This window comes from Aulonocara stuartgranti, assembly GCF_965226115.1.
Source record: "Aulonocara stuartgranti genome assembly, chromosome: 15".
NCBI classification, from domain to species: Eukaryota; Metazoa; Chordata; class Actinopteri; order Cichliformes; family Cichlidae; genus Aulonocara; species Aulonocara stuartgranti.
In genome coordinates, this window is record NC_138951.1 from 17,374,358 (window position 1) to 17,397,500 (window position 23,143).

Genomic DNA, 23,143 nt, shown 5'->3' on the forward strand with positions numbered 1-23,143 from the left:
ACACACAGAGATGTTTTTAATGAGTTAGCACAATTCACTTTTGATCAGAGTGACGGTAGCTTACTTAGATTTTTAACTTGTATACGTAGTTCGTAAAAAGCGTAACAGATTTATTGTAATCTAAGTATAATATTTATACGGTAGAATAAAACATTAGGTTCATCATTATATATGTGTGTGTGCATGTAATGTATTATAAAATTCTATATGTCATTAATAATAATAATAATACTATATATTATAATACATATAATATAATAATATATGCAGTATTTATTTGCTTATAACTTCTAGTTGACATAGAGTTTCTTCATTAAGAATATATAAAACATTCAAACGTGAAAAGTTAATTATTTTTATATGGTACTGATAGATATTCATTTAGCCAAATTGAGGCCCGGAACTATCAAATCAAAAATTTTTGCCGTGGGATATCATTGGGTGTAACACCCATTTCAACTGTGAGGCGTCACACGCTCAGCTGTCCGGCCACTGTTGACAGTAATGGAAGGTAGAGTAACCAGAGGCAGTGGGAGAAGAGGTGGCCGCGGTGGAAACGACGGCAACAGTTTTGGTGGTGAACGCCGAGGGAGAGGAGGCCACCACCGCGGGCGGGGTAAACGAGAACATCATCGCGGCCGTGGACGTGGAGGAGGCGCCCATGCTGCTGAATTCCATCAGCGGGTGAGAGAGAGCAGGGAATCCGAGTCCCCTTACGTTAGTCCTAAACTTTGTTGAAAAATATTTTTGAATCCTGTAGTTTACGTCACTGCGCTGACGCACACATTCACAGATGCTATTGCAAAGCTACATGGGATTACTTCTTCAATTCGGCCTAACTAAAACTCATTTCAGGGTGATAGTTAGGCAGTGTTATAGTTAGTCTGAGCAAAACAATCCCAGCAGCTGGTGCAAACTTTGAAATATAGCTATGTATTGAAATAATGTGCAAACTCACAGTAAGTTTCGAGTCAATATGCATTAGCTGACATGAGAAGTGAGCAAATATAAGCTAAATCCATCCATGCTTATTATTATTTGTTGTTCGTGCTATCGTCATCTAATAAATCCTACCAGCATGCACTGTATAGAGCTACACTGAGCCCTTTTACATGTGTCAACATTTTGATCAAGCTCTTGAAATTTTTCCCACAGCAATTTAACTTTGTCACTTTACAATCTGCCTGTCGATATGACCCTAGAGGCTGCAGTTGTTTTTCCACTGGGATGTTCAGACAGTTAATGCCCCTGCTGTGGTACCTACAGCAGTAGAAGAGAAACAATAGGGGCTCTGTGATTACAGTCATCAAAATCTCCCTTGGTTCGTTGGAGCTCTTGATTGCAATCATTTTCTCTGTTTTTTTGGTGCATCCATAGCTCTTTGATGATCTTGTTCAGAAGAAAGCACGGTTTTTCCATGGCAGTATTATGAAAAGATTTTTTTTGCAGATGTGTGAGATAGCGGGGATAAATGCGTTACTCAGGCAAACTTAATGAGTTCAGTTTTGGCAGTGATGTTTATTCTTTGTTTATACCTTCACCCAATTATGACGCTTAGCTACCAATTATAAATAAGAGCTATGTGCTAATGAACACTTTAAAAAAAAATGTCTTTCAATTTGTGAAGCACAAAATGAATTATTATTTCTGTTGCAGGAAAATCATAGTGACAGTACTAAAGGTATGCAGTTTAGACTTTTTAAAAGTTAGAACAATTAGACTTCTTTCCAGACTGTTTTTTTGTTTTTGTTTTTTGTTTTTGCATTGTGATCTATAACACCAAAATTATTCACAGAAACCAGGATTTAAAATCTAAATATTGTGCTTTACATACATTCCCTAGCCAATAAACCCATAACAGACTCTGAAAAGTCTCTTCTGGTACTGGAGGAAAAAAAATACTTGCAGAGAAATTCAATTGAAATGGATGTTTCTATGCACATTTGTCAGGAATTTGCAAACATGTTTGGGATCTGTGTGTTTAGGCAGTCCTCCTGCAGTTTGCTAATAAAAGAGTACTTTCAGTATTAATTTATTGTTGCTTACTTCCTAAATTAATAGTTTAGTTGTGTTATTTTCCTAAAGCACAGGTGACATCTTAAAAATAAACAGATATTTAAATTACTTTGACTAGAAATAGAAACTCAGAAAATCCTCAAAGTGCCAGAGTTTGAATGAAGTTGGCATTTGTTCTTGAAATGGTAATTATAGAAATAGTTGCCAAAAATTTTTCCAGCTCAAAATCTTTTTTCTCCTAATTATTATAATTTTTTTTTTGGTTTACAAAGGAATGGTCCCCAAATCCCACTGCAATATAAAATCACTTTTTTAGGTGTTTTTGTTTTCTTTTTTTTGTTACGTATTCTGGAACTGGGTTAGATTTAATTCAGAACTGCTTTAATTCTTTGAGATGATTTTGGGTTTGTGAGACAGTTTGTTATTCTACTGGATGCAGCCATCAGTTTGCTGGTGGGAGGCTGCTATACAGTTTGACATTCTTTGCTCTATTATTTTTACATTTGCCTTGAACAGGTTGAATAGGTGTACCCAATGAAGTGGCCGATGGATGTGCTACATATAAAAATGTTGTAGCAAGATGGATGCAAGAAATTTTCAGAGTATTGTTTATTTCTGTCCTAAGTTAATCATTTTCTTTAACCCAGCTCACCAATACTCCATTTAAATTGGTTAAAATGAACAGGTGGATAAAAGTATGTTTCAGATTAAGATGTTCTTCTGTTGCGTATAAGAATTTGGATCAGAGGACGCTCAACTTGAGTCTCTTAGCTGACAGATTTATTTTATCTAGCTATTCTTAAGATTTCTTGTCTGATTCTGCTTTCTGATTTTCTTGAGTGTCATATTGGTCATTGTATACCCTGCAATGTTCTCCTTCAGGACCAAGATGAAGGGGACAGTTATCAGGAGGACGATGATAGCACACAGGTGTTCTCCAGGAGGAAGCTGGAGTCAAACTGGGACCGGTACAAGGAGTCGGAGAGGCCAGAGCCGGATGATGACACGCCTACTCAGAGAGGAACAGACTTTCATGTGTTGCTGGCCTCAGCAGGTAAGATGTGACCACAAGATGTTGGAGGAGGATGTTTGTTTTACTAGCCACACCTGCAAAGCTCATACAGCCCACAACAGGAGGGATGGGTTTTACCTTTGACTTTGTTCTAGAAGCTTAAGTGATTAACAGTCAGTCAGTTTTTTACGTTTTTATTTGATGCTTCACCATCACGCTTCACTTGGCACAAATAAATGTTGACTCAGTTTTTCTAAAGAGTGTTGACCTTTCGTGTGTGTTGTAGACTTAGTGCAAATACTCCACTGAGTCAAGTTGTAGTTTTCCAAAGTTGCCTCCGTTTCCTAATTAGCTAGAAATGTTTGCTGCTGTCCTTAGGGACTTTAATTGCTCTGTATGGACATTGCTGTCAGATAGCTGCATGGAGGATCCTTGTTTGTCTTGTTTGCTAATTTCAGCCTCAGTGGTCAGTGTCGGGGCCCCTGGGCTCTCTACAGTCTCTGATTCTGTTGCTGTTTCTTTCCCCCAAGGATCATAGTTAGGGAAGTTCAGTTTAATAAGAGCAGATCTCAAGTTTTTTCAGATATTTCCCTGATTCTCAGCCCCAGTGTCGAGCTGTCACGTTTAGCTTAATATTCAAGATTGTTTATAGTTGTGGTCAGAAGTTTAAGACTCATCATGGGCATGGATGTCATGACAATTTTGGGATTTTAATGATTTCTTTAAACTGTTCTTGGAATGATTGCACAGCATATAGTTTTAGTGAATTCAGAAGGCATACAGGCTCAAATATATGCATTCACTCATATCTTTCAGTTAGTATTGCATGAAGGTAGTACAATGTCTTCTAACTTGACAAGGCCTGTTAACTTTAGTTATCAGGACTGAGTATAAGTGATAGTTTCTCTTTGCCAGCAAATAAAGGATTTGTTTGACAGCACTTGCTGGACTGACCAATAAGAGCAATAGGAAAGTCCAAAGAACTCATTGAAAATCTAAGAAAGAGGACCATAGATTTACACATTTTGGGAAGATCTCTTGGAGCCTTTTTCTAACCAGTTGTATGTACGTGGCACACGTGTACAAGTGGCAGCACTTCTGCTATAATTTTGTTCGTATTTAACAAAATAAAAATGCAGACATATTAGTTTTTGACTGCTATTGAAAATTGTTCTCTTTACACAAACTCTCTGACTGAACTAATATGCAATCCCTGAACATGTTTGCACTCTCTGCTCATATTGCCTTCATATTAGGGCTGCACGATTTTGCATAAAATGAGAATCACGATTTTTTTTTGCTTAGAATTGAGATCACGATTCTCTCACGATTTTCTTTTCCATTGTAAATATTTATTGCACTTATTAACTGCACATCAACTTCGTAACAGTTGAGACTGAACATAAAAACAATAAATAAACATAAAAACAACAAATGTCTCACATTTTGTCGTTGCCGCAAAATGTTGTACCATCTCCACCGTTGCTCGACGCTGCGTGTATAGAGCAGGTAGTGCAACAATAGAAAAATAGTTGCGGGATGGCACTGTGTAGCGTTTGTCTAGGGTGTTCATCATTTTCCTAAATCCCTCGTTTTGCACAGTGTTGACGGGAGTCATATCTTTGGTCAGGTGATAAGTAATAGCCTCCGTAATTTCTTTGTGCCTGCGGGAGTTCGACGGGTATAGGGAAGCGCTGTATAAGGTTCCCGTTATTGGTGTTTGGGTGGTTGACCGGGACGGATTTTCTCCTGTCACTTTCTCGTCATCCCTGACGTGCTCTCCGTTGTTTTTTCCCTGCTAATTTTAGCAGCCAGCTTCTGTATCACGTGGTATAAGGCTCCGCCCTTGTCATTTGTTGAGCAGGAAGAGTGAGCGCTTGTTTTCATGCAGATTACGTCCCGGATCAAAATGCGGTACAATCGTCGTCTTCTTTTTTAAAAAAAATTTTAAAATCGTTGTCATTTGGAAATGAGATCGCACATAAGTATGAATTGAGATTGCGATTTTCTAACGATTAATTGTGCAGCCCTACTTCATATTAAATCATTTTTTGCTTTTTAAAGAAATTATTTTAACATTGCACTCAACAACAAACAATTCCTCGCTAACAAAAAAAGTAACTTCAAGGGCCAAATTGCATTATATTTCTTCAGGTCAATATACGGCCGCAAGTAGGGGTGATGTGGGCTGCAAGTGGCCCCGGGGTGCGAGTTTGAGACCCCTGGTCTAGAAGAAGTCTCAGACAGTCACCCTCAAAGGAGAGGAAATTGGTTTAAGAACAAACCAGAAACCACAAACACTCAAGCCTGCCATGAAATGGAAACTGCAGGAACACCACAGTGAAATGATTTGGCTACAAGGACAAAAGGTATTTTTGAAGGATTAAAGGGCAACCTTTTAAAACAAGGGTTGGGAACTCCAGGCCTCAAGTGCAGGTGTCCTGCAGGTTTTAGATGTGTCCTTGATCCAACACAGCTGATTTAAATGGCTAAATGACCTCCTCAACATGTCTTGAAGTTCTCCAGAGACCTGGTAATGAACTAATCATTTGATTCATGTGTGTTGACCCAGGGTGAGATCTAAAACCTGCAGGACACCCGCCCTTGAGGCATGGAGTTCCCCACCCCTGTTTTAAACCTAAGGGCACTGTACCAGCTGTAAGCATGGTGGCGATATCATCATGCTCTGAGGTTGCTTTGCTGCCAGTGGTACTGGTACATTGCACAAAGTGCATGGAATAATGAAGAAAAAGGATTGCCTTGAAATTCTTCAGTCTCATGTCAGATAGCACAGAGTTGGTTGTTTCAGTAGAACAATGATCCCAAACACACATCATAACTGGTTTTGGAAGGAATAACGTGGGCCAACATTAAGCTTCTGGAATGGCCTTCCCAAAACCCTGATCTCAATTGTATTGAAAATCTTTGAGCTGTGCTTAAAAGCCCGGTTCCTGCCAGGAAGACGACCAGTTTAAAGGAACTCTACCATGGACCGAGAGGGTGTTGACCTCTCAGTTCATATACAGTGGGGCAAAAAAGTATTTAGTCAGCCACCAATTGTGCAAGTTCCCCCACTTAAAATGATGACAGAGGTCAGTAATTTGCACCAGAGGTACACTTCAACTGTGAGAGACAGAATGTGAAAAAAAAATCCATGAATCCACATGGTAGGATTTGTAAAGAATTTATTCGTAAATTAGGGTGGAAAATAAGTATTTGGTCACCTCAAACAAGGAAAATCTCTGGCTCTCACAGACCTGTAACGTCTTCTGTAAGAAGCTTTTCTGTCCCCCACTCGTTACCTGTATGAATGGCACCTGTTTGAACTCATCATCTGTATAAAAGACACCTGTCCACAGCCGCAAACAGTCAGACTCCAAACTCCGCCATGGCCAAGACCAAAGAGCTTTCGAAGGACACCAGGAAAAGTATTGTAGACCTGCACCAGACTGGGAAGAGTGAATCTACAATAGGCAAGCAACTTGGTGTGAAAAAATCAACTGTGGGAGCAATCATCAGAAAATGGAAGACATACAAGACCACTGATAATCTCCCTCGATCTGGGGCTCCACGCAAGATCTCATCCCGTGGGGTCAAAATGATCATGAGAACGGTGAGCAAAGATCCCAGAACCACACGGGGGGACCTGGTGAATGACCTGCAGAGAGCTGGGACCAAAGTAACAAAGGTCACCATCAGTAACACACTACAACGGCAGGGAATCAAATCCCGCAGTGCCAGACATGTTCCGCTGCTGAAGCCAGTGCATGTCCAGGCCCGTCTGAAGTTTGCCAGAGAGCACATGGATGATACAGCAGAGGATTGGGAGAATGTCATGTGGTCAGATGAAACCAAAGTAGAACTTTTTGGTATAAACTCAACTCGTCGTGTTTGGAGGAAGAAGAATACTGAGTTGCATCCCAAGAACACCATACCTACTGTGAAGCATGGGGGTGGAAACATCATGCTATGGGGCTGTTTTTCTGCCAAGGGGACAGGACGACTGATCCGTGTTAAGGACAGAATGAATGGGGCCATGTATCGTGAAATAATGATGAAATAATGACAGGGCATGTAAATGATACACAGTGAGATTTGAAATAAGATGTTTTTTCTTAACACCAGTCTCCAGACCTCAACCCCATAGAAAATCTGTGGCGGGAGTTGAAAGTCCGTGTTGCTCGGCGACAGCCCCAAAACATCACTGCTCTCGAGAAGATCTGCATGGAGGAATGGGCCAAAATACCAGCTACTGTGTGTGCAAACCTGGTAAAGACCTATAGTAAACGTTTGACCTCTGTTATTGCCAACAAAGGTTATGTTACAAAGTATTGAGTTGTATTTTTGTTATTGACCAAATACTTATTTTCCACCCTGATTTACGAATAAATTCTTTACAAATCCTACCATGTGAATTCATGGATTTTTTTTTTCACATTCTGTCTCTCACAGTTGAAGTGTACCTCTGGTGCAAATTACTGACCTCTGTCATCATTTTAGGTGGGGGAACTTGCACAATGGGTGGCTGACTAAATACTTTTTTGCCCCACTGTACTTGTAAGCCCTTGTGTATTAGAGAAAATTCAAAATAAATTCAAATGTTTGAACCCAATTTGTTGTTGTTGTCATTAAAGATATATGTTGCACATTGCACCTTGGAAAAAGAACATTTCAAAGATATCATTACAATGCCCGAATTAGCATGACATGCTGAGTATATGCAAACATCTAAAAACAGTCTAGAAATATTTTAGGAACATTTTTTTTTTCATTTTCCCAGCTCCTGAACATAAATCACAAAATAGTTCATACTTGTTTTGAATTCCTGCTGGCTTTCTGGTAATTAATTAACTGTGACTGGTGTAGATTTGGCAGCATCATGAGCTTGAGGTACAAGCAGGTTACCATAGCTCAGTAATTTTTTTGAGTTTCAGTGAGCAGCTTGTCTTGCCTTGTAAACATCCTGACTATTCCCAGGCTGATGGCATTGAAATCAGTAATCATGACCTGAAACGTCTGCCAACAATTCTGGTTTTCATGGCACATCTTCATCTCCTTTTCTTGAGCTTTATTTGCGTTAGGCTTTCTGCGGTGACAAATCCCTCCCTGGTGATTTGGCAGTTTGAAGTTTAAAAAAAAAAGTTTTCTTTTTACAGTTACTGTCATGTTTTTTCTGCTTCCGTCAGATATGCCATGGGTACTGATTAACTGAGCTGATTCACCCTCGTCACAGTCTGGACTACTGGTTCAAGAAAGAATTTGGCTTGGGTTGTTCTTTTTTTCTTCAAGTTATGTCCGTCAATTTTAGACGCTGATGAAATTGAAAACGACATGAAACAAGTTGAAGAGGCGTATCTGTAATCGTCTACTTTTCAGTAATGCTGGTTGATCTGTGATGTGTCGTTGGAAACACTACCAGAAATATATACTAATACATATTTCAGGGATTGCCTCTGTTTCAAGCCTGCTACAAAAACTGGATTTCATGTTGTGGATGCAAACCTCTTTCTAGGCGCTCTGAATGTAAGAGACGAAACATGATTACTCCATGCATTTAAAGAATCAATCATACATCCTGCTAACATTTGACACTGTTGTAGTGGTGTTAAATTCTATGGTTAGCTATGACTCAGTGCCTCTTTTCCACTTCAGTGAACTCTTTCACAGCTTTAACCACATCTCTACATGGAGTATGTATTATGTGACCAGTATATATCTAGGTTGTTTTTATATGGCAGTATTCTTCTAAAGAATACTTTGCTGATTTATCCAAGACTGCCTGAAAATCAGCGCAGAGTCTAATACAGAAGAATCAAGGGTGTTATTTTCTTGTTCTTCTTTGTTAGGACTTAGTGATTTAGCGATTTTATGAAACTTCTGCAGATATAAATGGAAATGCAGTATAACTCTGAGTTTCAAAGTCAGTATTTGATATGACCACTTTTATTCTTCAGCACAGCCTGAACTCTCTTAGGCAAGCTTTTTTGTCATTTCTTTAAGTAGTCTTCGGGATTAGTTCTTCAGGCTTCTTGAAGGACATTTAAAGCTCTTCTTTGGATGCTGGCTGCCTCTTGTTCTGTTCTATCAAGATCCCTCGGTGCTTTATTAATGTCGAGGTCTGGGCTCTGGGAGGCCAGTGCATGACTGTTTGTGATCACCGTCATACTGAAAAATGAAGCCACTGTCAATCAGATGCTTTCCAGATGGTATTGCATGGTAGATTAAAATCTGACTGTATTTTCAGTAACATTAGATTGGATCCCCAACATCACTAGGTAAACCATGACACAGTCTCCAAAACATCTGTTTTTTACAGGAAACACTCATTGTTGTAACTCTCTTTTGACCTCCTAATCGACATATTAAACTAAAAATATCAAATTTGGATTCATCACTCCGTCAGACAGGTTGCCACTGATTTTCAGTCTAGTTCTTGTGTCATTTGACATATGTCAGCCTTTCCCCCTGCCTCCCATCCTGAAGAACGGCTTTTTGACAGCCACTTTTCCACCGAGAGAATTTCTTATGAGGCTTCGATGAACAGTAAATGGATGAACATCTTTCAGGTCTGGTGTCAGGTCTTTGCTGGATTTTTTTTCTTCTTTCTAAAGAACATGACTTTTAGATTCTGTTCATCTTCTGTAGACAGGCTTTTAGGCCTGACACTTCTTCTTTTGTCCTCAATAAGGGATAATAAAGGTTATTCTGAATTTGACTTTGCTTAGCTTCCTTCCTCTTACACATTTCTGGCAGGAATGCTAAAGTACAAATCTCCCTGCACTTTGCTTTCCTTCTACTTCCAGTCTCTTGTCAGCTTGACTGAGTACGTTGCATAACACACTGCTGCAGGTGGCAGAGTACTTGACTGGATAAATTACTGTTTTGCTGTGGAAGTCTAAAAAAAGTCATCAAACATTAGATCATTTAAACTTTTGGAGCAGTAGGATGTGATATGGTCATTAAGATGCCATTATTCAAAGTAGGGTCACACCAACACATTGCACTTGGTTTAACTAATGAAAGCTAAGCAGTCATGCAGATGATTACATTTCCCCTTTTTTATGTCATGTAAATGACTTTATTGTCTTACATGGTGCTAAAGCTGCACTTACCAATATTTATAGGCTTAAAATGATCTCTATTATGACAGGTGTAGCTTATAAAAACGAAGTCTTTGGGTAACTGTTGTAGCTTTAGCTGTATGGTCTGTCTCTTTCTTACAGCTACAAATATAGGAGGCCTGTAAATACTGGACTCCCATTTATCAGATGGTAAGAAACATCACTTAAGATAAATCTTAATCAAGAGCTCGCCGAGTATGGCACATTATTCCAAGTAGCATGTCTTCTGTCAGTTATGTTTTTCAGTTGAGTATCCAGGCATTCACACTGATTGAACTGTGCAGGCTGATGCTTTTGGGGAAAGTCATGAGGCCATTTTTAACTTCGGGTGAGTGTTTTCAGCAGTGAACTGTTTTTGTAGGATTGTGGGGGTTTTTTTCCTCACGCCATTAGAAAGTTGGAGTGTTGCAGCGCCGTGTCGCTCTCTCTCCTTCTCTTGTAGTGTAAATGCCAAAGGTGCTCTTGTGAGTTGTTTGACTCCGATCTCTCGTCTCTGTGTTTTGCCCACATTGCCAGATTAGTCATGGCATACAGCAAGAGGCTGCCGCTCTTTAGAGGATACTTAATTGTACGTGGGCGGCGATGCTTTTAAGAGTAGTTTTTCTGGCCAATTAAGGTAGCCATGAAAACAGGAATTCACTATAAAAACCACCTGTTTCCGCTTTGCTTTTCACAAAATACTTATTGTGGACTTTATTTATTTATCTTGTAAGGGTGTTGAGGTATTTTGTTTGCTTTATTAACAAGATTTGACAGAATGTACAGGTTGGAAGTACTTCTATGTATTTCAAGAGAGAAATGGCCTGCAGCAGTGTTTCTCAACCTTTTGTTATGCACCTTGCAATTCTTACGAGATTCGAAATCCCAGGGCAGACGGGTCGAGAGCAGAGCTTTACCTACAGTGTGATGGAGGCGTTAGACGTGAGCTGATTCTTTTTTTTAAACAACATTTTAATCAAGTAGATGTTTTGTTTTCTCATCAAGTACATTATACTCTACATGATGAGAGCAAATAATATTGTGATCTCCTCTATAGGAGCTGAGTACATTTGGCAACCCAAAACAAAACAGTTTAAATATATGAGTGGGTGTGGATTGTTTTTCCTGATATTCCTGACATTTATTGGAGAAAACAGCAAGATTTTGTTGTTGTAAATGACTGTGGAGGTACAGCAGGATGTCCAGAGAGTGTGGGGATGCTGGTTCGATCCCTAGTTGTTTCAAGTGCCAAAACATATTTGAGCAAATCAGTGTGAGGCCCTGATCAGAAAAAAGCAAAAGTGGAAAGCTCTCGGAGAAATCTATTAGCACAAACCGAAACAGTCAGTTAATTACGACCAGCACGAATTTCTGAAAGCGGTGCACACGAGTGGGTCACAAACGAGGGGATCAGATGAATAAGTTACTGGTGTGTTTCACTCAAGAAACAGCATGACAGTTCAGAGCAGGGAGAGGCAGAATAAATGAAGGAGAATTAATATGTTTTGATATCAGAGCATCATCTTCCATCATAAATTGATGGAAAGTATGTGAAGCCTTTGTTGCTGCGTCAGCTGTTTACTGGATAAATCTGACAGCTGAAGTGGGGCAGAGGATTTATCCAGATTGGGACTTCTAACAGCTGACCTGCTGTAGACGATCACAAAACACTAATTCACTGAATTAATAAACCTACTAGTACTACTCGCTGTGCATGAGTGCTTGTACTGTTTTTTTTTTCTACAGGCTGTGTGAGATTGCAGGTATTTTTCAGAGGTCAGGGGAAGAGTCTGACTCACAGTCACCAACTGACAACAGACAGTTTCTGCAAATTCCAGGCTTCTTGTACAACACAATGTATTATTCAGACATTTTTCAAGCATGTTTCAGATCTGTCTGAGTCATATTAATAAGGGTACTTTGACAGACATTCCAATATGTTATATAACTGCAAAATATGTAGCAAAATACATGAAATGTGATGTTGCAGAGCGCTTTGTGTGTGTGTACTGTTGAGTGAAGACATGCTGAGGCTTCTGTTCTCCTTGCAATTGTTATTATGGATACATTTATTTGTAGCAATAATGTGACTAAAACACAAATTGTTCTGCTCACAGAAAAACTTTGCCGTCCATAATATATCCATGTAGAATAGTTTGATGTTTTGGCATTAATAATGGGGCAATTTCCAGTACTTGATGTACTTTCTGTCAAATCTTGTGTTTATATGATTCATTAAAAAATTCTCCTACCCAGATTTTGTGTGTTCACGCCGTTGACTCTCAGAGTTGTCTCTATACCTTATTCCATAGAGTATAATTTTGACCTTTTTTTTGTTGTTATTGTTTTTTAAATCTGAAAGTTTGTAACTCTTGAAAGAAACTGGCGAGTCCTAAGCTCCAAAAACCAAACTAAACCATCAGGCAGATGGCGGGAACAGTAGGAATTGGAAAATAAAGAGCTTGGTATGTTCTAAGAAAAAGAAGGTTATTTTAGAAATCCACAAAAGATCACAAGATCAAGAAATCACAAGAGATAATAAAGGTTCCAATAAAAAAACGCTGATGAATTTTAAAGTATAGTCACATATTCTTTTGGTCAGATTTGGTCAAATCCTGCAAAATAGCACTTGTACAGAAGAACAGTTAACTAAAATATACTGAAATGTATGTGAAGTCAAAATGAAAGACAGAGAGATCCACAAAGAAGCGGTTGTAAAGGCCTCGCAAAATATCGTCAAGGAGGAAATCTGCTTTTTTATGTTCGTGGATTCCAGACTTTAGGCAGTCATTGCCTGCAAACGATTCTTGAGTATCTGCACTTTAGTTGAATTTGCCGTCTGTGTTGACATAGAAAGCTGAAAATATAACAAGTTGTGCCTCTATGTGATGTATAACTTATCACTGTAAGTCGGGCTGCTGTAAATCACAAAAATAAATCACCACTTTACTGAACCGAAGAAAGGGAGTGTTGTTCGTCAAGCAAAACAGCCGAGAAATGAATGTAGGCGGAAGGAAGGCTGCGTGGAAAAAAATAAATCACTGTCATTAGCTCCTCTTCCTGTCCTGAGTAGTGTAAATAGTTTTGTCAGCACCTTTAACACCACTACTGGGACAAAGAAATGACTCGGAAAAGATAAAATTACCCTTTTAATTTTGGCAGCTACTTTTTCTTGACATCGCTGCCAGATGGAGATATGCAGTGAGCGTCTTCTTAAAATGAGTCAACAGTTGGACAGGTTAGAGGCCAGTTTTATAATTATAATTCTCACTGAGGCACGGCTGTCAGAACCTACAGTGTTACATAATGGAATGTTTCAAAACCGTTTGAGGGAAGTTTTCATGTAGTTGCTCTTGAATCTTAATGAGTGGAAGTGTGTTTTTTGTTTTTTTTAATCTAAAACAAGGATTCCTTGATCAACTGAAAAGTTGGTATTATGTAATGTTAAAATAGAAAGTGCACCCTCTTTCAAGGTTTATCCATCATCATCAAATTAATCCGACCCTTACTTGGGTCTAAAATAATTTAAGTCCAACCTTAGTAAGTTTAATATTACGTTTATTGAACAACAACAGGTCTGGGGATATTGGGTTTGGTTGATGTTGACTGGACCATTGGATCTCTTTGATTCTTTTTCTGATGGAGATTTGATGGTTTGCTCAGGACAGTTATCCTGTTGCACAGCCCAATATAGGTCAAGCTTTAGTTGTTGGTCAGATTGGCCAATCACACTGTCTTGCATCCAATCACATTTGGTTAGAGAATACTTTGATAATACAGAAAGGTTCATGGTCCACTCAATGCAAAGCGCCCAGGGTGCAAGACAAGCCCATATCATTATCCCTCCACCACCATGCTTCACAGTTGTTATGAGGAGTTTGTGCTTTGTTTTTTGCCAAATGTTGGATTGTGCACTGTGGCCAGACATCTCCACCTTGGTCTTGTCTGTCCAAAGGACATTGTTCTATAAGTCTTGTGGTTTGTTCAGATGCAGACTATGCTGTGCTTCCATTTTCGTTTGCTTCTGGCTGCACTTCCAGACAAGCTATACTTTTTTTGGTCTTTTTCTAATTGTACTCAGATTGTAGCTCTTGGGTTTTTAGCTGCTGTTTACCCTCTTAATTACTATGGAAGAAGTAAGGGTGTACTTGCTTATATATTTTGGCTTAGTTATTGTGTTTTTGTTCATCTGATGTATTTAGCTAATAAGAACAGAATAATAATAATAATTATTATTATTATCATTATTTCCTGATAATGAAATATGGTATCTATATCACATATATGCACCAGTGCGTTTCTTTACATTCAGAGATTCAGAGCTTTCCTTGCTCTTGATATAGTCTCTATTTGTATCACTTCAGGCTGTTTAGATTTCATTTGGACTTTTTATGTGTCCAGATGCATTTGCTGCTGCAGTGATTCATCTCTCAGCATGGATATATGCATGCTGGACAAATTCAAGCACACGCCCAAAATCCAACTGGAAAATTTAGCGCAGCCCTGATAAAGACCTGTAGACATTTGGTGAATTTCCTTTGCCAGTCTGTTTAAACATATATAATTGAGCTGTTGGGAGATACAGTGCCTGACTTTGTGTTTGCAAAAGCTCTATTAAAACCTCTACTTGGTGTGATTATGAAAAATGGAGCCCAACAGGGAAATTATGTAAACAGACTGTTTGATTTGAATTGAAGGTCGAGCTGATTTCTGTTGTTTGTGGCCTGACAAATGGCTATTATGTAGCCCTCCTGCTTGTCCAAACATCCCAAGTGCTTTTAGCATTCATGTGTTTTGAAAGACTCTGATTACACCTTCTATAACATCCAGTGCTTCCAATGCGTCAGGAGACAACAGACCCTTTTCATGACTGCAGATTCCAGAGTGAGGTAACTTTTCAAGGATGAAACTTTGGTGCTTTTGATACTTGAGATATTTTGCGAGCAGTTCATTCTAAAGCTTCTTTTGTGCAGAAAGGTTTTCATCACCTCGGTCATGAATAAGGTGAACAACAGATGCATTTGTTGAATTTTAATCTACTAAGTTGCTTTCAATTCTCAAGAATTCTTTTCTTTTTTTCCTCTTCTTTTTTTTTTTTTTAGCTTTACAGAGTCAGTTTTAGTCCTCACATCGTTGGAGGTTGATTATTCTGTTGCTAGGAGAAATGAACCAATGATGCAGTTCCCTTATTCTGTACATGTGAGTCCATGCGCCTGTATGACTGGGAAATTACTGCCCAGTTATTTACATCCTCACACTGTCATCTATCTGTACACATTAACACAAGGATCAATCCTGCTCCCCCGCAGCCGTAGTTTACCAAGGCTGCTAATGGGCCTCTATCAAAGCTCAATCATAATGAAACAAAAGGAAATCACATTAGAGCTTCTGTGATTCGGCTAACCAGATTGACACACACAAGGATGATTTCCTAACTGAGATTAATAGTCCCAATCATTCCATTAATATGTATGTTCCGGTGTTGTTATAGATACTAGATTTGCCATGTACTCTGGAAGAGACTGGCGTCAAAGCAGAGGAATGAGGCCAATTATGTACTGTCTGGTTAGCACAAATAGGAAACAAAGCATTACAGGTGCTTGGTTTGTTTCCCTGGAACTGCTCATTAAGATGACGCCAGTGGGGTTATGGTGTGAGGTTAAATAAAGCTGCGGGTGGATCATAGACACTTCACTGAGATCATCCCACTGATCAGCCCACCCACTTTCGTCTTTAAATACCTGTGCCTTTGTTTGAGTGCCATTACATTAACTTTTTATTTTCACCAGATTATGAAAGGTTGAAAAAAATTAATTTCAGTTTTACAAAGTCACAGTTGATGGGCTTAGATGGCTTTTTACTAATAGATGTTTGACATAATTGCTTGAAAACTGATTTGATAGTTGACTGAAAAATTGTAGCAAGGCTTTTTTTTTCAGTCTCAATTATTTTCTCCATTACAATTTGCTGTGTTTCATTAAAGAAAACTATAAAAATAAATCAGTTTCCTATAGAGGAAAAATCTCTGGATTGCTCTTTTTATGTAGCTTTTTATTAGAGCTTTGTGTTTTAAAAATCTCAGAAAATATTATTTCTGAGTAGAAGAATTTTTTTTTTCCAACCAAAGAAATAAAAACCGTTTTAGCTTCTCAAATGTGATAATTTGTTGCTTTTTTGGTCTTACATGTTTTTGCCGAGCAAGACAAAACATTTGGTATAACAGCTTCTGTTTGCGTTTCAAGAGCAAAGTAATAATAATTAAGAAAATAACAAGTAAATTAAAGGACATTGAAAGCCACCAAGTCCCAAAGTTTTTATGCCTCCAATAAAACAGCAGATCAAGCGTCAGGATGCTGGCTTATCAAACCCATGACTTTTAATGATACTTTAAACTGAATTACTTTACTTGTACCTTCTGCATTAAGTAAATGCACAACATGCCAGCAAACCCTTTGTGAATTATTTAAGTGTATCTAAGGTCAATTAAACCATGTTTTTATGATGGTTTTAAATCCACACAGTACAAAATGTACTGCACAGCTCTGCAACTGTGAGCCACAGAACATGTTCCACAGTTCCTTAATATAGTAACTGAGGCCGCATTTGCTATTCAGTAATCAAAATTTTATCATGTCAGAATTTCTAATACGTCTTTAGTAAACAGTAAGTAGGGTCAGTTGACAGCTGCTCCTCTGAGCTCTTTAATTTCCTGCCTAATAGCCACTTCAAACAGAATACATACTCACCCTGTATCGCGCCGAGCGAACACAATGCTCCAGCATTAAACGGGCATGTGGCCAAGTGTTTGATAGGTTGTTTTTCTTTGACTTCGTCTTCAGTTTGGCAGAGTTGGCTCTGTAGATCTTCCCTTTGACTGTTTGCCTCACACTTTCTCTTGTTGGCTTTCTCTTCCCCTCTCCTGTTCTCTCTCGTTGACTTTTTTCCTCTGTGCTCTTCTCTCCAACGAGGTGAAAAACACATTTGCCAAATATAGGTAGGTCATCACACTGTCTCGCATCCTCATCAGTTGCTAAGTACAAAGCACTTCGATGCAAACAGACCGGTCAGCATCATCGGTGCAGTAGGCTCTAGCTCCTCAATATTCCAGCTTCGTTCTGAGAAAAGATGGTAAATGCAACAGCTGTTTGGCGTCAACGTCCATGTGACAAAACTGCTGAGGTGCCTCGATGCTGTTCAGACATTTTTCACAGAGAATGACTGAAAAAGAGCTCCTCGTTATCACGAACAATGATCAGCCGAAGGTCTCTTCGAAGAGTCTTCTCTTTCACTGAAGATGAACTCGTGAGCTCGAAAATCTTCTGAAAAATCAAAGGTAATTTCTCAGCTCCTCACACTTTCTGCAAAGTTATAGCAACTCCACTGGCAATGGAATTAAGTAAAGCTTCTTCAGTGCTCAGGGCTGCGCAGACAGACTTTTTCCCTCCCAACAGTCTCCTGCTTGCTGCTTCTGAAAACCCTGCTTGGATGCAGGCTGCGCTGTCATCCTCTCTGACACGCAGATTCAGCCGTGAGCAACTACTAGGAAAAATTCCCGCATAGGTTGAAGCCTCCTGTATCAGAGCACTAGGCAATATGTAAGACAAGGGAGGAGGAGGTGGAAGAGGTGGAGTAGTAGGATGAAACATAGGGGGAGGAGCCAGAGGAGGAGCTCACATGTCTCAGTAGCAGTTCAGCATAAGCTGAATGTTTGCCTTTGCAACGGTAGACCTGTATGTCTTCATCACAGAGAAATGGCTCGCTTCTCAATCAGCTACACATGTCCCACTTCACGATAGTGTTTGGTAGTCCTGAAAGCCTTTTGACCATGCGCCTCTTGTAGGATTTTTAAATTGCTTTCTCTGTTTGTTTTGTGGGTTTTTTGGAATGAGCTTCCTTTTGCAGATAAGGTTCTTGCTGTAGTTACAAAGTAAAGAGTGCAAACATTGTTTCCTTCTCAAGGAAATGTTTTTTTGTTTTGTTTTTTGAGATGAAAGTCAACTTGCTTAGAGTCTCACTCTATCCTCTGCGAGCCATGGATTAAATCTGAGTAAAAGTTCAACAAAATCTTTTTTACATTTATTGTGACTAAGAAAATAATTATATGTGGATCTAAATAACATTTCTCTTATTTCATGGTATGCTATGAATCATCTCCTTATCAATCAAAATCAAACATAAATAATGCTGATTCAGTAACAGGAACATTTTAAAATAGACAGGCAGTTATAAAGATTCTAGGTTTTTTTTCAATAACTGCTTAACAAGATTTAGGTCAGTGTTTTTGGCTTAAATTTTGGTTGTGGCTTAAATCTACCTTTTTAGTCTGTTGTTGATAAGGCCATGCAGAAATATCTGTTTGCTGCATTGATTCCCAAGCAGCTCTTCATATTAGTAAGCAGGGCCCACTTAAAAGGGGAGAACTTCTGTGTCTGCTGCTGACATAATGAAACAAACACATTGATGTAAATTGTATCGCATGTTGTCAGCACCAGTCACGCGTGTAATAAGTTGAAGCAACATACTAGTGAACAACAAGGATCTTTGTGGTACTAGATGTTATTTGTGCTGTATTTGTGCTGTATCTGATCCCCGCAGCCATGTTCCGCGATCCATTCCGCAAAGACCCCAACAAGCTGGTGCTGTGTGAAGTCCTGAAGTACAACCGTAAACCTACAGAAACCAACCTTCGGCTCACCTGTAAGAAAGTCAGCTATAGCTGGATTTAGAGTTTGGAGGAGGGACAAAGAGTTGCCCCTTATCTTCAGTATCTATGTACACAGGCTCTGAAGTTGCACTCTGACTTTTTAGAGCTAGGAACAATCACAGTGCAACTGTTATAACAGCTTAATGCACCAAATGACACAGATGCAGATCTTCTCATCATAGCTTTTATCACGCAACCGTTTCTGTTGCCAATGTCAACAAATAATACTAGGTCAGATATGACGTATAACCGCTCAGTGTTTTAGTGACGATATCGGCAGTTAAAAAGATACCTCCATGTTTACTTATTGGGAACAGTCCCTTTTATTCTTTTTGCGAGTAATCCAGGCTAAATCCCTAAATTCTTTTCATCCCAGACATAAAAACATTTGTAAGTTATTGCCGGATTTGTTTTCAGCAGCACGAATAGGTCCTAGTCGAGCAAGTGGAAATGATATATTTCAGACCTAATTAAAACGAAAAACAAAATTTTGGCTTGACGAAGAGTTGCAGAAACTTGGTTGGAACCCTGCTGCTTAATTAAACACTAACTGAAAAAGGACATTACGAACTCTAGAGTTAATACAGTAATGTTTATCCAAGTTGTGGAAAAAATGAAGTCACTTGGTGCATAATAAATTCCCGTGCTGGCATAGATGAATCTTTTTCACAATAAAAACAAAGGAATTAGTTTTGAAAATGATTGCTGAATTATGCTTTTATGAAAATGGAGGCCTTTTTTCCTATTATTCATCACCCTGTTGCCCCAGTCAGCCTCCAGACCCACTCACTGAAAGCGCATATGTCCAGCTTTTTCACAAATCGCATCTTGCTTGAGCAGCTGATTCTTCTGTGATTAAACTGTGTGACTAGAATGGGCTGAAGCTTTTTCCCTTTAATGTGTCTATATCATGCATGTTCCTCTGAACCACCGATTCACTGCCTTGCTATTGATTATCCCAGATATTGAAAATGCACGCATATGGATTCCTCAGTTTCTTCATGTAATGAGGCACACATATATGATTGCCTAATATCTGTTGATTGGAGACATTGTAGGCTTCCACCTAGACAATTGGTCACTTTGACACCAGAATTATGTCAAGGTACTGTGGACCAACACTTGACAATGGTTATTTTAGGCTTGACTAATAGAAGCCTAATTAATCAGCCATAACTGATGAATTGTGCTTCTTACAGTATTTGAAGATTATCATATACATTTGTGGAAAAAAGTGAAAAAGAAAATTTAAAAAGGGAGCAAAAGCAGGTTTTTAAAAGTATATTGTGTGTTCCCTTTAGTTTGTTTAATGTTTACTTTGTACTTGAGATGAGCTCCCTCAAGATGAAATGACTTGTGTAACCTGTATAGGGCTTATGTAGCACCTCTCAACTCGCCTAACTGTCTTTCTGTTGCACCTGTTCACACAGTACTTCATGCATCAGCGGCACTGAAACTCCCACAAGGTTCTTGGTTGTCATTTGGAGCAACTTTGGGCTCATTCTCATGCCACAGGATAAAAGCCGATGCAACGATTAGATAACAGTTCATTCTTTCAGTGCTTGTGGTGTATTTTATATTTGTGCCCAGTCACGGTGTGCCAGTGATTTATACTGAGACTAAGTTAATTGTGCTTGAGGTAAACGAATCAAGAAAAAAAGTCCACCTTGCTGGAAGCCTTTGCAGATAACTTAAACTGAACTCCAGAATATTGTTATCCTTTGCTGCTAATGTTTACTCTGTATATTACAAAGCCCAAGAACCCAATCCAGCTGACTGAACAACCATGGACGTTTAATTGCTGATCTGACTATGTAGGACCTTTGCAGCTTTTGTGGGAAATGCTTAAAGATCAAGGCTGTATTGCATGTATGAAGCTTTCTCATGTCCTTGTAGAGAAAACTTCTCTACTTTCTCGGTAAGTTAATGTATTGACAACCGTGTTACCTGTGGACAGCATCTGAAGCTGTCAAAATATTGATTTATAGGTTGACTATAGATTTTTGCCCTCACATGACATATAAGAGTGGCAGAATAACATTGTAAAATAACCTTTAACTCCCCCAAATCAAGCTAGTTATTTTAAAGCCAGTGTGGTTTCAAAAAGTAAAAAGCAAATTAGTCATTTAATGGTGCGATTCTGTTTCAATTAAAGATAATTGCTTGATGTGCTTCACACCTCCCACACACGAGTGGCGGTGATAATATTTGGCATATAAAGCTTTCCATTAGATGCATAGCTTCCAAACATGTCTGGTTGTTTGGAAGCTATGCATTTTTACATTTAATGTCAGCTCAACCCGCTCATTAGCTGTGGCCAACCAACTGTTGCATTTGTTACCGGTCAAATTGGTTGTTGTTCAAGCAAAAACCAATCTGTGTGCAACCAGTTCTCTGGAAGCAAACATCAGCTACAACTGCTTAGTTCAGATGTAGTCTTCCCCCAGAGTGAATAATGTATAAAACAAAATTATGCGATGAGTCATTTTAAATGAGCTTTCTAAATACTACCCCCCTAAGGAAAACTTATTGCTCTCATTTCTCTGAAGTCCTGAAGAGCTGACCTTTGCATATGAATCTCAGTCTGAAATGGAGGTAACAAGAACAAGATGCTCTTTAATGGAGAGTAGTAGTTGTTAAATGGTATGGTTAATATATGAAACATATTTTTACTACACAGGTTATTCTTGTAATAAATCAACAGAAAGATAAAGTCTTATGTAAAAGCTGTTTACTTGGCTACTAATTAATTGATTCTGACCTCCTTACCTTTCTGTGACCACCTGGTCGTATTGTGCCATGTGGGTGTGTAGATAGAGACGTCAATAGCTAATGCATTTATACTAATGCATGACAAGCTACAAATAATCAATATGAAATGGTTTTTCACCGCTGCACTGAGTAGACTTTGACCTCTTAATTGATATCTTCCTATAATGGTCTTCAGTGGAAGATGTCTAGCAGTGACTGTGACTTTTGTTAATGTGAGGCTTTTCTCGTGTGATGTTACCTTCCTGTAGAGCTGGTCTCTCAAGGTCTTGATTTCCATGATGAAACCACTCTGCATGTGTAATCCGAGAGGCCTTTATCTCCTCCACGTTTTTGATTTGATCACTTCTGAATAAAGCGGTTGAGGCCAAAATTATTATTCAGGCTCAATGTTTTGAATGTTTTAATATGGATTAACCCGGAAACATGGCTGTTTAAGTCGAATCCCTTAGTGGTGAAGTAATAGAACTAAATTGTCGCAAAGTCCAGTTGTGCTAACGTAATCATGTATTTAAGAGCCAGAAGCTGCCCTGGTAAGCTTCAAAGTATTTAACCAGCACTGCAGTCTTGTACAGTGTTTTCTTCAGGAGGCATTCAACAGCTGGCAATGTTGGCCCTTTAGCTTAGCTCCTGCAATGAAGATGAAGGTAGAAGTCTTTATGTGCAAACTTTTATCCAATGAAATGAGAACTGTAAGCCATTCTCTGTGCACTTTTTGTTGTTGTAATGTTATAGATGATTTTTCTCCTTGCTTGTGGCAAGTTCTCATGTCGCCGCACTGTTCAAGGCAGCTTTTCAACCAAGCAGCATTTTACTTATGGGTGTGTCTTTGCTGTCTGACTATACCCTGTTTGCTTTTTTTGGATGAGTGCATGCAGGTGAATCTCTATAGCTTATGCATATGTTAGGTCCCTCTGTGTTGCCAAAGACATATACAAAAAGGCACCAAGGTGTGACCACAGATAGATTGGCTAGTAGAATTATTTGCTGAATCATTACAATTTTGACAAAATGTAATCTTCGTTTTTTTCGCCTTAGTGTGACCAAGTGTAGACACTACGCTACAGGAGAACACTAAACTACAAATACATGACTTGGATATTCCCACTAGACTGAAAATTAGTATAATAAAAGCACCACGGTAGGGCTGTTCGATATAACGATATATATCGGATGACGATATAAAAACGTCTATGGTTTCATTTTATGCTATCGTTTGTTTCGTGGTGTCGCAAAATAAACTGTTTATGGCAATATTTTTTCATCGTTTTGATGTCACTGTAGTGGCTATATTAATTTCTTAAAGTTCTGTCTTTATCTTATATTTTACATAACCACACTAGGGACGGACAAGCACCTGTTTTTATGCGTTGGCGTTAGCAACAAACCTTTCACAATAAAGCTCAAGATCCTGTTGCGACTTTTCAAAATAAACTGAATCACGTGAAAGAGCAGATTATTTACAGATGAGAAGTAAAAAAGAGCCGCCAGGTGCTAAAAAATAAACCTTAGACTCAAACGTTAGAACAGGCTTTTCCCCGC

General features: G+C 38.8%; 2 protein-coding genes across 2 annotated transcripts in view; one reads left to right on the forward strand and one right to left on the reverse strand.

Moving 5' to 3' along the window:
- Window positions 1-17,994, reverse strand: part of chrm5b (cholinergic receptor, muscarinic 5b) — a 25,274-nt gene extending 7,280 nt beyond the window's left edge. Inside the window, exon 1 of the mRNA XM_082506125.1 lies at window positions 16,875-17,994. The gene's annotated coding sequence lies outside the window, so the exon portion shown is untranslated. The remainder of the gene's footprint in view (window positions 1-16,874) is intronic.
- aven (apoptosis, caspase activation inhibitor) overlaps window positions 439-23,143 on the forward strand; it is a 42,713-nt gene continuing 20,008 nt past the window's right edge. The window contains exons 1-2 of the mRNA XM_082506137.1: window positions 439-684; window positions 2,899-3,070. Coding sequence (XP_082362263.1) covers window positions 505-684; window positions 2,899-3,070 — 352 coding nt within the window. The 5' untranslated portion in view covers window positions 439-504. The remainder of the gene's footprint in view (window positions 685-2,898; window positions 3,071-23,143) is intronic.